We start from the raw sequence: 17,112 nt of genomic DNA on the forward strand, positions 1-17,112 counted from the left end.
TTCCTATAAGACTATCATTTTCCTCAACGAGGCAATGATTTTCCATGAACATATATCGTCTTGCACTGTACACTTGGCTTTAAGCTTATCGGATTTGGATTTAACCACATTGTAGTTAACCCCGTTCATGATGCTATGTTATTTCAATGCACCAAGAAAACTATCCTTATTGAAAAACTCCTTACCAACTTTCAATTTACCTGAATCCAATGACAAACTTATACGGTTACGCCTTCTGTGTGGTTGATCTGGAAACTCTAATGCATCATCTTGAGATAGATCGACATTATGCATGTGGGCTAAAGACGAGTACACCCTGAATCACGGATCTTATTTTTATTCATCTGAACCCTCTTTCAACATCTTCAGGTATGGTTGGAATAGGCTCCGGTTCAAAAAATAATGCAACTTCTACACCATCAGGTTCGGGCTCTCGAGGTGGATCTACATCAGACTTATCATCCGACCCACCATCATTTACAACGAACGAGGTCCCCTCGCCAATGGATGTCGTAGGGAGTACATCATTCCTTCTTGTGGATGTTTAATAACGTCTTTAATCATATGTAGATTGCCAACCACTAAAAGTTAATGTCATTCCTAGGTCGTATTTCTAGCATCGAACATCAACCCATCGAGGTACATGTACCATCCACTAACTAAGTGGCATGCAAGAGTTGTGTATTCCATACTGTCACTAAACACGGGCACTTCCGTGTTCTGCCTCCCACTAACGAAGTGCCGGGTAGAGGTTGTGTATTCCTCTCGAAAACAGTAAATGTTGAAGTCACAAATGCATAATTTGACGATGAAAATTGTACATATAACTCAAGATAGAATGATCTACTAGCAAGATGAGTCTACACAATTACCTCTAAACTACAAGGACCATTGATGTCGAATGAGTATATCTTACGGGATTAACTAAAGCACAAAATCGATACTTAATAGACAAAACTTTTATTAGCTTTATTTCAAAAAAATTATGCTAATTCTTTTATGAAGTTCAGTTAAATCTATGTTCTGGTTAAAAATCAGTCGCGCTGTGTTCTCCGATAAAAAACAACGCCATTCTCGATGTCATGGACCTCACCATCATAGTAAATAACAGCACTAATACGTTCATTCATCTTCAGTTTTATTCTACTTTAGCCTCAATTTCTCTTGCTATAACTTATGTAACCTAATAATGAAATTTGGCTCATTTATAGTCTAAGGCCAAATAGGAACTACTGTAGAAAAAAAGCTTCTATATTGGGAGTTTTTTTCAGTAATTTTGCTGACAGTGCATTCTGCTTGAAGCGTTTTGGACACTATTTGTTCAGAAACGTCTTCTCAAAATTATTTTTTCAGATACTACTGTAGAAAAAGATCGTTCACGTGGGAGCTTTTTTCAGTAATTTTGCTGACAGTGCATCCTACTTGAAGCGTTTTGGACATTATTTATTTATAAATGTCTTTTCAAAATTATTTTTCAGATACTACTGTAGAAAAAGAGCATCCACGTGAGAGCTTTTTTCAGTAATTTTGCTGACATTGCATCTAGCTTGAAGCGTTTTGGACACTAATTGTTCAGAAACGTCTTCTTAAAATTATTTTTCAGATACTACTGTAAAAAAAGATCATCCACATGGGAGCTTTTTCCAGTAATTTTGCTGATAGTACATCCCGCTTGAAGCGTTTTGGACACTATTTGTTCAAAAACGTCCTCAAAATTATTTTTTTTAAATACTACTGTAGAAAAAGAGTGTCCACATGGGAGCTTTTTTCAGTAATTTTGCTGACAACGCATCCTGCTTGAAGTGTTTTCGACACTATTTGTTTAGAAACATCTTCTCAAAATTATTTTTTCAGATACTATTGTAGAAAAAGAGCGTTCACATAAGAGCTTTTTTTCAGTAATTTTGCTGACAATGCATCTTACTTGAAGCGTTTTCGACACTATTTGTTTAGAAATGTCTTTTCAAAATTATTTTTTTAGATACTATTGTAGAAAAAAATAAAAAGTTTTTATATTGCTAATATATTTTTTCCAAAAACCTAAACACAATTATTTTAAAAAAACTAAAGCATAATTTAATTAATTAACCCTAAAATCCTAAACCCTAATTTAATTTATTTTTTAATTAATATTTAATTTAATTAATTAACATTAAACCCTAAGCCCTAATTTAATTAATTTTTCCTTAAAATCCTAAAATCCTAAACCCTAACCCTAAAATCCTAAACCAAGAAGAAAACCTTAACCCAAAAAAAAGGGCAAAACACGTCCCTGAGGGCGCGCTTTGTGCCGACATGGACAAAACGCTCCTCCAGGGACATGTTTTGCTAACATATCACCTGAAATTGCGCTGACGTGGACGGGTTTTCGGGGAATTAGACTCTTTTCGGTAAATAATCACAAAGTTGGTCCATTTCCGTAAATAATTTTAGAAAATGATTTTTTTTGGTAAAATGGCTGACAATAACATATCATGGATTTTCGGTATGAGTTAAATTGTGATTTTCGTGTCTCGGTATACTCAAAAATAAATATTTTATTTTTATATTTCAATTTCAAATTGTTAAAATAAATATTCAACGGTTGAATTATTTTTACATAAGCAAATGGTTAAAATTTTAAATTTATATCAAATTTGACATGTAATAGATCATGGAATATAATGGTTGAGTCATTAAAATATCAATCGTATAAACAATGAACATTAAAACTAAATTTAAATGCCGAATGATATATTAACCCAAATTTTTATGCATACTAAATGCATATAATTAGTGAACTCAAATATTGGATGAATAATTTAACTAATTGAATTACTATTCAAATAGCAATACTCAAATTTAATCCTAATAATAAGTATATTTGGATTTAAAATTAAATTTCCTATGTACCTTATGACAAAGAAAAAATGTTTGGCCACTTCGAATATAGATTATAGAAAAAGGTTTTATCACGAACTGTTTTCTTAAAGATATGGTAGCAGAAGATGGAGCACGGAATCTGAAGGCTTTTAAGGAATAGTTATCGAAAGATATTGTCAAAAAGATTAGGAGCATTCAACCACCACATCCTCTAGCCGACCCTGATAAAATTTTTTGGACACATATAACAAATGCAGGTTTTTCAGTTAAAAAGTGCATATTATATGTTAAAAGTGGCTATGTGGAACGAGAGATATAATAGGTGGAAGGCAGTTTGGAATTATTAAGGACCACATCGCATTCGCATCTTCTTATGGCTCGCTTGCAAACAAAGATTGCTTACTAGCAAGACAGTTACACCTGACATACCATGTGCACTTCATACTAATAAAAATGGATGAAATATTTTAAATAAAAAAATAAAATGATAATTTTACCCTCCTATCTTCAATAATGAACATCAATTACATTTTGGCATAAATGTTTTGTCGGTAGCTACGCTTTTGTTTGTTTGTTTAAGAATAACTAAAAGATTTGATTTGTGATACTAAAATTACAAACCACATACAAAAGAATTTATATGCAAAAAGCCAAAATTTATTGAATAACGAGCGAAATATTATTAAAAAAATAAAAAAATTGGCAGTCCACGTATGTTAGACCTGTCCAACATTTTTTGCAATAATTGATTGTCCAATGGTGGATGAGAATCCGAAACTAGCCAGCGCCACGTTCTGATATTTATCGAACATTTTCAATAATATTGGGTTAAATTCCGATATTTATCCATCGTCAAAACAAAACTCTCTCTATATATATGTAACCCTATCCTCTCGTATTTCATCACAAATCTACGTACATTTGCAATAATGAGATTACATACGTTGTTATTTTCTTCATTGTTTTTATCCTATGCGGTGGTTCTAGCCACAGCTGTGCAATGTGGCGAGGAAGCCGGTGGTGGTTTATGTCCTGGTGAAATATGTTGTAGCAAATGGGGCTATTGTGAGACCACTGACAGCTACTGCCTCGTGGAAAATGGTTGTCAACTTAATTGCAGTGATGGTGACTCTGGTGGTGGTGGCGGTGGAGGACGCGGAGGCAGTGGCGGTGACGGTGGTGCACTTGGTGACATTATATCGAGTGAAATGTTTGAAGAGATGCTGCCATATAGGAACCATTATCTTTGCCCAGCCGCTAACTTCTACACCTACGATGCTTTCATAGCTGCCGCAAAGTTGTATCCAGACTTTGCGGCGACCGGGGATAACGACACTCGGAAAAGGGAAGTTGCTGCTTTCTTAGGCCAAACTTCCCACGAAACTACAGGTAATTAATTTGTCTTATAGCTTTTCCGAAGTACAGAAATATAAACATTCTTGTATCATATATCTATATTTAACGAGTAAAATGATGATCTGCGTAGGTCGTCCACCCGGTGGTCTATATTCATGGGGATATTGCTACAATGAGAAAGTACGTTGCCCTCCAGAGATTATTGCGATAATAACCCAAATTATCCATGTTATGCTGGTGTAAGCTATTGTGGCCGCGGTCCCATGCAACTTTCTTGGTAAATTCAGACTGACATCTTTCTACTTTTAAGATATCACATTAGTTTAAAATAGGTTAGGGAATAAAATAGGTTTTGATTAATCATTTATAAATATAGGTAGATTTGAACAAAATTTTAAAATTGAATTTAACTTAAATAAACATAAAATATATTAATATAAGCTTAAATTTCACTTAACTTTGCCATCAACACCTCTTACATGTTGTAGGGTTATTTTACCATCTATGAACATTAGACAAAAACTTATTTTGTTGACACTGCTATAAAATGAAAATGGAATTTGATATGGCAGGAACTATAACTATGGCCAATTTGGAGAATCCATAGGACAGAAGGAGGAGCTTTTACAACACCCTGAGGTGCTGAAAACCAATGTTACATTGTCCTTCATGTCTGCTCTCTGGTTCTGGATGACTGCACAACCCCCGAAGCCATCGTGCCACAGTGTGATCACCGGGGAATGGAAACCTTCCGCTAAAGACATAGCCGCTGGTCGGCTTCCAGGGTACGGTGTGACCACAAATATTATCAATAGCGGCTTCGAATGTGGTAATGGTGGTCCAGACGATAGTGTAGAGAGTCGAATTAGGTACTATGAAAGGTACTGTGGCATTCTTGGAGTTAGGTATGGCCCCAACCTTGATTGCTACAATCAGGTGCCTTTCAACCAGGGTCTCTTACAGGAGTCTATGTAGCTTACGGTGTCTGAATAGTAGATAAGCACTTTCTGCATTGAAATAAAAAAGACATAGAACAGTGTTCTTCTTGATGCTATATATATGGACAATATGTTCTATGCTTAATTATGTGAAAGTTGCTGTGTTTTAAATTTTATGTAAGCTTTAGCAGAAGCATAATAAAATCTATGCTTAATCCTTAATTTATTACATTAATAATGTTTTGCATCATTTTAGCTTAATTTTTTTTCTTTCACCGAATGATTTATTATCTTCGCGTCTATTTAAAGATTTTATTATAGTAGAATTTTGTGTGATATTTTTTTAAATTAATGGTTGAAATAAAAAGGGAGAAAAAGAAACATCAATTAAGAGAGTTTACCTTTTAATTAATTCAACCGATTTCAACATTAAAGCAGAGAAGATTTTAAGAGAAAAACAACATACTTGGTAACCAATTTAATAAGTTTCAAGTACCTAACACAATTTTTTAGTTTCTAATGTGACTTGATCAAATGGCTATAGATTTCTCATTTCTGTCTTTTAACCACACCGACCCTCGTTTACTCACAAATGTCATGTAATAGCATGGATTCAAATCTCACTAAAAGTAAATACTCACACTTTTTTGATGAGTGAGGTGCTCTCTCACTTCGTGAACCTTTTGAGTTACTCTGAGTGGTTAGGAGACAAAACTCAAGGATAAATCCGAGATAGACACCTCGAACAGAACACTGACCATAGTTGAGAGATCCGCTTAAATACTTTAAAGTAGAGGTGATCATGGGTTGGACTGAGTACAAGTTAGGCCTAGCATGGTAATAACACAATTTATGCTTGCCCAAGTTTGGCCCGACTCAAAATTTGGGTCTAAAATTTTGTCCAAGTCCATCCATATTTGTAAATGGCTAACCCAAACCTATTTTACGCCCGCCCATTTTACTTTTTTTTTTTAATTTTTAAAATATATTTATATCATTTATTTAATAATTTTATCTATATTTTATTTATTAAATTTCTTTTTAGAATTATTAAAGATTTCTTAATATTTTTAGTATAAGGATGATTTGAACCTAGGCTAATACTGGAGAAGATGAACACTAGACAAATATTTACACTATAAAAATTTTAAAAATAGATTTTATTTTTATGTGTTATAAATTACGTAATATATAAAACATTACAAACTTAAAAAACTTATTGGGATGGGCTCGGCTTTGAATGTTCAAGCACAAACTTGACCTATATTTTAAATAAGCTTATTTTTTTTATTCAAACCCATTTTTCAAACCTAATATTTTTACCTAAACTCTCTCAGATTTCAAACAAGCCTTTAGACTTGAACAAATAACCTAACCCATAAACAAATGTACTTTAAAAACTTTTCGTAGAGCGAGTATGACTTCCTCTATCCATGTGCAATTACACTTCGCAAGAAATTTTGTCAATTGTGCATACTTCAAAACTTGAATTGTGGTTCATATATATATACATAAAACCTTGATTTTGATTTAATTGTATACTTTTTAAAAAATGAATACATACATTTATATTCATATTAGATTAATATAATTGTTTTTGTATGCAATATATTGTGGTGCTAATTCGATAATGTTGTTACTGATTTGTGAAAATTGAATCAAATTAAAATTTCATATATAAAATCACACAAAATCAAAGTCCATGTATGACATTGCACATCGGATCAAAATTCATGTATAGTTTTGATATTTATAATATATGATAATAAAAATTATGGTAAACAATAAAAATAGTTATCCAACTATATCTTTTGTTCTATTTTGGTCACCCAACTTTTAATTTTTCGATTTAGTCACTAAACTTTTTGAAACGAAATATTTTACTCACTCTCCGTTAATTATTATTAAATATTTTACAACACCTACTCTTTCCCTAGTTTTCGAACTCAATAAAATATTTAAATATAAGTATTCAATTAGATTAAATCTTAAAGCTTAAATAAAATGATTACATAAAAGGTTAAATAGAACATTATTCGTAGTTTCAAGTGTTATTTTATAGTGGGTTTGATGTGAATTAAATAATTTTTTCCAAAATTTTGAAAAAATGAAAATGAATAGAAAATTTTATCTTTTAAATTAAATCATTACATCACAGATAGATTAAAAACTAATACAATTCAGAGTAATCGATAAATTACTATGTATCTTATGACAAAGAAAAAAGGTTTTGCCACTTCGAATATGGATTATAAAAAAAAGTTTTATCACGAATTGTTTTCTTAAAGATACGGTAGCAGAAGATGGAGCATGGAATCTGGAGGCTTTTAAGGAATGGTTACTGGAAGAGGTTGTCAAAAAGATTACGAGCATTCCACCACCACATCCTCTAGTCGACCTTGATAAAATTTTTTTGGACACATACAGCAAATGGAGGCTTTTCAATTAAAAAGTGCATATCATATGTTAAAAGTGGCTATGTGAAACCAGAGATATAATATGTGGAAGGCCATTTGGAATTATCAAGGCCAACATCACATTCACTTCTTCTTAAGACTTGCTTACAAACAAAAACTACTTACTAACGAGATAGTTACACCTTATGTACCACGTACACCTCATACTAATAAAAACGAATAAGATATGTTAAATAAAAAAATAAAATACAAGTTAACTCTATGATAATTTTACCCTCCGATCTTCAATAATGAACATCAATTACATTTTGGCATAAATGTTATGTCGGTAGCTATGCTTTTGTTTGTTTGTTTAAGAATAACTAAAAGATTTGATGTTTGATACTAAAATTACAAACCACATACAAAAGAATTTATATGCAAAAAGCCAAAATTTATTGAATAACGAGCGAAATATTATTAAAAAAATAAAAAAAAATTGGCAGTCCACGCATGTTAGACGTGTCCAACATTTTTTGTACCAATTGATTGTCCTATGGTGGATGAGAATCCAAAACCAGCCAGCGCCACGTTCTGATATTTATCGATATTTATCCATCGTCAAAGCAAAACTCTCTCTATATGTAACCCTATCCTCTCGCATTTCATCACAAATCTACGTACATTTGCAATAATGAGATTACATACGTTGTTATTTTCTTCATTGTTTTTATCCTATGCGGTGGTTCTAGCCACAGCTGTGCAATGTGGCGTGGAAGCCGGTGGTGCTTTATGTCCTGGTGGCATATGTTGTAGCAGATGGGGCTATTGTGGCACCACTGACAGCTACTGCCTCGTGGAAAATGGTTGTCAACTTAATTGCACTGATGGTGACTCTGGTGGTGGTGGCGGTGGCGGCGGAGGAGGCGGAGGCAGCGGCGGTGACGGTGGTGCACTTGGTGACATTATATCGAGTGAAATGTTCGAAGAGATGCTGCCATATAGGAACTATCCTCGATGCCCAGCCGCTAACTTCTACACCTACGATGCTTTCATAGCTGCCGCAAAGTTGTATCCGGACTTTGCGGCGACAGGGGATAACGACACTTGGAAAAGGGAAGTTGCTGCTTTCTTAGGCCAAACTTCCCACGAAACTAACGGTAATTAATTTGTCTCATAGCTTTTCCGAAGTACAGAAATATAAACATTCGTATATCATATATATATATAACGAGTAAAATGATGATCCGCGTAGGTGGATGGGATGGTGCACCCGGTGGTCGATATGCATGGGGATATTGCTTCAATGAGGAAGTAGGTTGCCCTCCAGGTTATTGCGATAATAACCCAAATTATCCATGTTATGCTGGTGTAAACTATTGTGGCCGCGGACCCATTCAACTTTCTTGGTAAATTCATACTGCCATCTTTCTACTTGTAAGATATCACATTAGTTTAAAATATGTTAGGGAATAAAATAGGTTTTGATTAATCATTTATAAATATAGATAAATTTGAACAAAATTTTAAAATTAAATTTAATTTAAATAAACATAAAATATATTAATATTAAGCTTAAATTTTGCCATGAACACCTTTTGCATGTTGTAGGGTTGTTTTACCATCTGTGGTCATTAGACAAAAACTTATTTTGTTGACACTGCGATAAAATGAAAATAGAATTTGATATGGCAGGAACTATAACTATGGCCAATTTGGAGAATCCATAGGACAGAAGGAGGAGCTTTTACAACGCCCTGAGGTGCTGAAAACCAATGTTACAATGTCCTTCATGTCTGCTCTCTGGTTCTGGATGACTGCACAACCCCCGAAGCCATCGTGCCACAGTGTGATCACCGGAGAGTGGACACCTACCGATCTCGACATAGCAGCTGGTCAGCTTCCAGGTTACGGTGTGATCACAAATATTATCAATGGCGGCTTGGAATGTGGTCATGGTCCAGACGATAGGGTAAAGCATCGAATTAATTACTATGAAAGGTACTGTGACATGCTTGGAGTTAGCTATGGCCCCAACCTTGATTGCTACAATCAGAGGCCTTTCAACTGGGGTCTCTTATTGGAGTCTATATAGCTTACGGTGTCTGAATAGTAGATAAGCACTTTCTGCATTGAAATAAAAAAGACATAGAGCAGTGTTGTTCTTGATGCTATATATATATATTGGACAATGTGTTCTATGCTTAATTATGTGAAAGTTGCTGTGTTTTAAATTTTATGTAAGCTTTAGCAGAAGCATAATAAAATCTATGCTTAATCCTTAATTTATTACATTAATTATGTTTTGCATTGAATTTACTTTTTAACTAATTCAACTGATTTCAACATTAAATGAGAGAAGATTTTCGGAGAAAAACAACATACACGGTAACTAATTTAACAAGTTTCAAATACCTAATACAATTTTTTAGTTTCTAATGTGACTTGATTAAATGGCTATAGTTTTCTCATTTCTGTCTTTTAACCACACCAATCCTCGTTTACTCATAAATATCATGTAATAGAATGGGTTTAAATCTCACTAAAAGCAAATACTCACCCTTTTTTTATAAGTGAGGGGCTCTCTCACTTCGTGAACCTCTTGAGGTACTCTAAGTGGTTAGGAGACAAAACTCAGGGATAAATTCGAGATGGACCCCTCGGACACAACACCGACCATAGTTGAGAGATTTTCTTAAATACTTTAAAGTAGAGATGACCATAGGTTGGACTGAGTTCAGGTCAGGCCTAGCATGGTAATAACACAATTTATGTTTGCCTAAGTTTGGCCCGACTCAAAATATAGGCCTAAAATTTTGTCCAAAGTCCATCAATATTTGTAAATGGCTAACCAAACTTATTTTAGGCCCGCCCATTTTAATTTTTTAAAATTTTAAAAATATATTTATATAATTTATTTAATAATTTAATATATTTTTATTTATTAAAGTTCTTTTAGAATTTTTAAAGTTTTCTTAATATTTTTAGTATAACGATGATTCGAACCTAGGCTAATACCGAAGAAGATGAACACCAAACAAATATTTACACCATAAAAATTTTAAAATAAAATTTATTTTATGTGTTATAAATTACGTAATATATAAAATATTATAAACTTAAAAAAATTTATTGGGATAGGCTCGGCCTTTGAATGTTCAAGCATGAACTTGACCCATATTTTAAATAAACTTAATTTCTTTTATTCAACCCATTTTTTAAACCTAATATTTTTACCTAAACTCTCTCAAATTTCAAATGAGAGTCTTTAACCTTAAACAAATAACCTAACCCATAAACAAATAACCTATATTATAACCTATATTTTATAAATATAGGGTCGTTTTTCGTCAGCGTTTTAAGAGTGAATGCAAGTTAAGAATGCTCATACACGGTCAAATGTCGTACTACCTATCTTTTTTTTCATATTAAATTGAATTATGTCCTGCAAATTGCAAGCAACTTCAATAACATGTGGTGTTTATAACAAAAGCCAAAATGATGAATTCTGTACATTGTAACTTTATAGCGTGTTTAATTCACTGTCAGTATATAGGTTTATATAGATATAAACACTGACAGTATATTATATACGAGGCTGTATACAAGCTGCTGATTACTAGAGTTCTAAATCATTGGTTCATTTTCCTATAATTCTCTCTGCACCTTTACCATCATTTAGGAGGTACGAATCTGAAATCTGCCAGAGCCATTATATACACAAATACAGACATATATATATGTGTGCGCGCGTGTGTGTGTCCTGGCTACCGTGGAGCAATGCGGGAAGCAAGCCGGTTGTGCTTTGTATCAAGAACGCTTATGTTGCAGCAAATGGGGTTGGTATGGCTCCACCGACGATTACTGCCTCAAGGAAAAATGCCAAAGTAATTGCAGCAGAGATGACATTGGCAGTGGTGGCGGTGGTGGAGAAACTGGGGGTGCACTTGTAGAAAACGATCCTATCTGCTATGCTGTTAACTTCTACAGCTATGATGGTTTCTTAGCAGCCACTTTGCGGCAACCGGTGATGATGAGGCTCGGGAAAGGGAAGTTGCTGCTTTCTTTGGCCAAACTTCCCACAACTGGTAATTTTGTCTAGATTTTTCTAAGTACAGAAATCAAAACCTTAGAGTATCATTTTTAACAAGTATTTTGATGATTTCTGTAGGTGGATGGGACACCACACTCGGTGATTGGATATTGCTATAACGAGGAAATAGGTTGCCCTGCAGGTTATTGCAACGAAGACCCTAATTACCCCGGTGGCCGAGGTCCCAACGGTAACTTCATCACTTTTCTATGGTAATAAAAGAAACTTGCAGTATGTTTGGTTAGATAGAATTGCTATGCCATTCTTGCCTTATTCCGCGCGCTACAGTGATTCATACGTTTGGTTCACCGTTTAGGTGATTCTGCAGTTTAGTTATTACAGCCATATTCCCTCATCTCTTGTAATAGGTATTCAGTAGTGAGGGCACTGAATTGCTATTCAACACACACGCCGAATACATTTTCAGATTTTGGGACCAAAATAGTCTGATTTCTTCTCCCCAAAATTCTGCTCCAGATTTCTTCCAACCTTTTTCTCCAAATCAAGCATCCATCCATCTACCCTTCATCTTCATCTCCTCAAAGGTACGTTTTCTTTTTTTTTTTTACTTCAATCAAACAGCTTCTCTCACCCAGCCTCTCTTGCTTGCTTTGCCTCCGGCCACTTTCATTCCTCCGCTCTTTCATGTCAGTCAACTGAAGTCACCAGTTCCTCCGTTCTTCTCGATAGCCTCTATCTTGTTTATGATTTCAGTTTAGGGGTTTGCTCTGTTCTGTTCTTTTTTTTTGCTTTTCTTCTCTATGATTCTTGTTTATAGAAGAGAAATAACTGTTTGTCTTATTGTTACTGCTAGTGGATGTTCATTAATTTATTGATTTCGGTTCCTCCCTAATGCTTTATAGTTCATATTTAGTTCATCTGTGCCTTTTTTATGGTTCTATGTTTTGTTGACCTAGTTTAGGATATGGATTAAATTTGGGATATCTTCACATTTGGTGGTCTTTGTTGATGCTATTCTGCACTGAACCAATCTATCTCTATGTTGCTTGATTTGCTTTGTCTAAACCCTATACCAGTGGTTGCAGGTTGATAGGCCACTTGGCTTAATTACTTACTGCTTGTTGTTCCTCCTGATTACTATATTTGCTTGTAATTTCTGGTTCTTGCTTTTGTAGCCTCATTGCATTCTATTATTTCTACTAAGCACAATAACTCAGACTTGACTTACTCTCTTGCTATAGTAATCTGGAAATAGATGGAAACATATCTATGAAATGTTGTTCTGTCACAAGCACATTAATAGAAAACTGTATAATTTATCCGGATGAAGTATATATTAATAGAAAACTGGATAATTTACCCGGGTAAAGTATGTATTAATAGAAAACTGTATAATTTACCCGGGTAAAGTATGTATTAACAGAAAACTGTATAATTTATCCGGATGAAGTATGTATTAATAGAAAACTGTATAATTTACCCGGGTAAAGTATGTATTAACAGAAAATTGTATAATTTACCCGGATGAAGTATGTATTAACAGATATACTTAAGATCTAGTTGGCACTTAAAATCTAGTTGGACTACCACGTAGGATTATCATTAGGGATATAATAATAACATAAATGACTAAAACGTAACATTTCAAATATAAGTGACTAAAATGTAACCCGAGGCAAACAAAAGTGACTATTTTTGTAGTTTACCCATAAATAAAACATTGCAATATATGTAAAATTTATTAATGTATATATATAATAAACTCAAATAAACAATGAAAAGATAATAAATTCTTAGATATATATATTTGTTTAATTTAAAACGACTTTTATAAAATATTTTCAGAAATCTACCAAATAACGGAAAATATTTTACATAAATTCATCCAAACACCGAAAAGTAAATCATTTCTAGAAAAGTAAATCATTTTCCATAAATTATTTTCCGAAAATATTTTCTTGGCAAACAAACGAGCCTAAATATGTATTGAAGTTTAAAAATAATAAAGCGATTATATATTTTTTATAGTGTTATATATTTTGATTTTTAATTCATATAATAATAGTTATATAATGAATGTTATTGAATTATATTTTTATAATAATAATTATGTTAAAATATGGTTAAACTATTTATTATTTTTATTAAATTATTTTCAGTAATAATCTTATTAAAATTTAATAACAATAACAATATTCATCTCCCTTAACAAAAATTCTGCTAAGGGTATTCTGGTCATTTTAGTTTTTTTCCTTATACTATTACAACATCATTCCATTCAACCAAACACAAGAATACTATTACAGTTCTATTCCATTCCATTCAACCAAACAGTTGAATTACTTATTACAGTTCTATTCTATTACAGCTCTATTCAATTACAGCCCTATTCCATTACAGTGAACCAAACGTGATGTTGGTTTTTTATTGACATTGCTTAGGGAATTTCATTTGATATCCATAGGAATTATATAACTATGGCCAGTTTGGCGAATCCATAGGACAAAAGGACAAGCTTTTACGACACCTTGACCTGCTAAAAACGAATGTTACCATGTCCTTTGAGTCTGCTCTCTGGTTCTAGATGACAACTGCAATCAACGAAGCCTACTTGCCACGATTTGATTGTCGGAATTTGGCATGGTGACGGAGAAGGTGAACTTCATTGTCGAAATTTGGCAAGGTGATGGAGAAGGTGAACTTCAGGGGTACGGTGTGATCACGAATATTATCAATGGTGGCTTGGAATGCGGTCATGGTGGTCCGGACAATAGGGTAGAGGATGGCATTGGGTTCTATAATTATGCATAATATTATGTGATAATATTCTATGACATCAATTATGCATACTATTATATGATAATTGTTGAGAGGGTTGATTCTTCTAAGGGAAATTGAGAAATTTTTGAAATGTCATTTGTTGAGTAGCTGATCCAACAATGGAAGGTATTTTGTTTCCCGTACACTGTGCCTTAAAGAGATTGCTTGAAGATGCCTAATCTCATAATTAGGAGCACGTTAATTGGTGATATAACTTGCAAGACTCGTGAGAAAGGTATCAGTGTAGGGCATAACATTAATTAAAAAAATCACCTAACCTATGTATACCTTTTAGTTTTGCTATAGTTTACACATATTGGAGGGGTCTCTTTATAAGCCTCTCCTCGATTAAAGAGACAATTGTTATCGTACCTTGCTAGCTCTGGTTTTAGGATATGGTCAATTTACCAAACACCAACCTTTTCAAAAAAAAATTTGGGCGTTATAAAAGTATGTATTTTTATGAGAGTTAAAATACAATTTCACTATTGTACTAACTTATATCTTTATAATTTTCTAAAAAATTAAATTAAGATTTTACCATTTTTAAAGGATCAAAGTATAATTTGACAATCTATTAACTTATAATTTTATAAATTTTAGAAGGTCAAAAGTGTTATTTTTCATTTTAGTGGAGCCTTGCCTTGCCTTGCCTTTGCTAGCCTCCCGGTGTTGTCCCCATTGATGAGACAATATGGAGCGATAAAGTATAGTTTGATTGACATATAAATTTATCATTTGATAAACATGATTAATTGGACATTTATGAGGGCTTGACCAAAATAGTAAAATTGAAGTTTTATGTTTTTGGCCCCTAGTAAACTTTAATAATTCAATTTAATCCATTTAGCCCCTTTAGTAAATCAAATATTCATTTTTTAGCTCATTAATAACTCAATTTAAGCTACTTTAACACTATTTTTAGCTTTCACCATCTAGAATTTTTTAATTTTATCTTATTCCCTCCCCAAACAAAATTTTAAAAAAGAGAGAGGATAAAATATATCATATATGGTCCCAAGAAGCTTAACTGTTTCCAGCTACATCCCAAATTTATTAACCAATGATATTTCTTCTTGTTAACTGTTTTTGATCGTGGTAGAAGAAAGGTGAAATTGGGTAAAATTACCCGTTTTTGTATTCAAATTTAGATTGTATTTGTCCTATTTATTTAAAATATGAGTAAATTAATTTTTATACACTAAATCAAAAAGCAAATTAATCTTTTCTGTTTAAATTTTCATAACTGTTAAAAACGAATATGATTGATGGAATAATAAGACAATTACACGTAACATGTCACGTGTACCTCATACCAATATACATGGACCAATTTTTAACTGTAGAAATAAATGATTTTTTTTAAAAGGGACCAGTTTGCTCTTTGATTAAATTATTTTTAACCATAGAAATGAATGTTTATGGTGGGACATAATTGTGGAACCTTGTTAGGGTTGTGGAGTTTTGGCCCCTCCTAAATTTTAAACATTTATCATTATCCCCAAAAATTTGAAAATTTGAATTGAATCATTCAAAATCTTTAAAAATTCTTATTAAGCCCTCTAAATTGTTTTTAACCATATTTAAATTCTATTGTTTTTAATGAAATATATGTGTTTAAATTGATCTAATTGGATTGAAATATTTGGATTTAATATATAAATTTTAAGAAGTTATAAATACAATTTTAAGAACATTTAGAATTGTAATTACGAATAATTTATAATAATTATAATCAGAATCAACCATCACAAAGTACAATCGAAATGATACTCATAATATATGTGAACAGGATTCACAAATTGTGAGACTTAGGCTCCATTTGTTTCACTGAAAATGACTTCCGGAAAATGATTTTTGGAAAATGATTTATTTTTCTAGAAAAGCTAATATTTTTAGTATTTGGATGAATCTGTGCAAATATTTTCTGTTTTTGGTAGATTTGTTAAAATATTTCATAAAAGTTGTTTTCAATTAAACAAACATATATTTGAGATTTTCTTTTTTTCATTATTTAATTGAATTTATTTTTATTTATAATTTTATATTTTACATTGTTTGTGCATATATTAAAAATACTATGTTAAATTCAAATTCATTACAACGTCATTTTTAATTACATGACTACTAAGTGAATATTTTCTATTTAAAAGGTAACATCAACAAAATTGACAAAAAATTAACGATGTTAACAATTGGACTTGATTTTCAAATTTGAAAAGTAAAAGGACTAAATTCGTGAAAATAAAAGTATAAAGGCTAAATTACAAATATATTAAAGTGTACACTTATGACATATTTTAACATTTATATTACAAAACATTTATTATTAATATATTTATAATTGTAATAAATATTTATTATTAAAATATTAATATTGAATGTGAATAATATTATTTAAAATGATTATTTTTAAAATTTATTATTAAAATAAAATAGAAATATTAAATAATTTATTAAAATAATAAATTATATTTATTATATTAATAATTTATTATATGACTAAATTTAAATAATTAAATATGTATGTTTAATAATATTGAAAAATATAATATTTTAAATATTTTTAAAATAAAAATAAAATTATTATCAATATAATAATATTAAGCTTAATTTAAGTTAATTTTATATAAAAATAAAATTGTCTATAGGTGAGCTCTTTTCCAAAAAATAACTTACGCTTTTC

General features: G+C 31.9%; 1 protein-coding gene and 2 pseudogenes across 1 annotated transcript; all 3 read left to right on the forward strand.

Annotated features, from left to right (window-relative positions):
* The first annotated feature begins 3,676 nt into the window (after positions 1 to 3,676).
* LOC108474959 (endochitinase-like) lies at positions 3,677 to 5,394 on the forward strand (annotated as a pseudogene).
* A 2,750-nt stretch (positions 5,395 to 8,144) lies between these two features.
* On the forward strand, positions 8,145 to 9,850 carry LOC108474759 (chitinase 9-like). The gene is made up of 3 exons (XM_017776770.2): positions 8,145 to 8,712; positions 8,808 to 8,961; positions 9,248 to 9,850. Exons 1-3 carry the CDS (start codon positions 8,247 to 8,249, stop codon positions 9,645 to 9,647), a joined length of 1,020 nt encoding a protein of 339 aa, XP_017632259.1. The 5' UTR covers positions 8,145 to 8,246; the 3' UTR covers positions 9,648 to 9,850.
* Positions 9,851 to 11,050: 1,200 nt separating this feature from the next.
* LOC128290485 (endochitinase 1-like) lies at positions 11,051 to 11,748 on the forward strand (annotated as a pseudogene).
* The last annotated feature ends 5,364 nt before the right edge of the window (positions 11,749 to 17,112 follow it).

This window comes from Gossypium arboreum, chromosome 3, assembly GCF_025698485.1.
Source record: "Gossypium arboreum isolate Shixiya-1 chromosome 3, ASM2569848v2, whole genome shotgun sequence".
Taxonomy (NCBI): Eukaryota; Viridiplantae; Streptophyta; class Magnoliopsida; order Malvales; family Malvaceae; genus Gossypium; species Gossypium arboreum.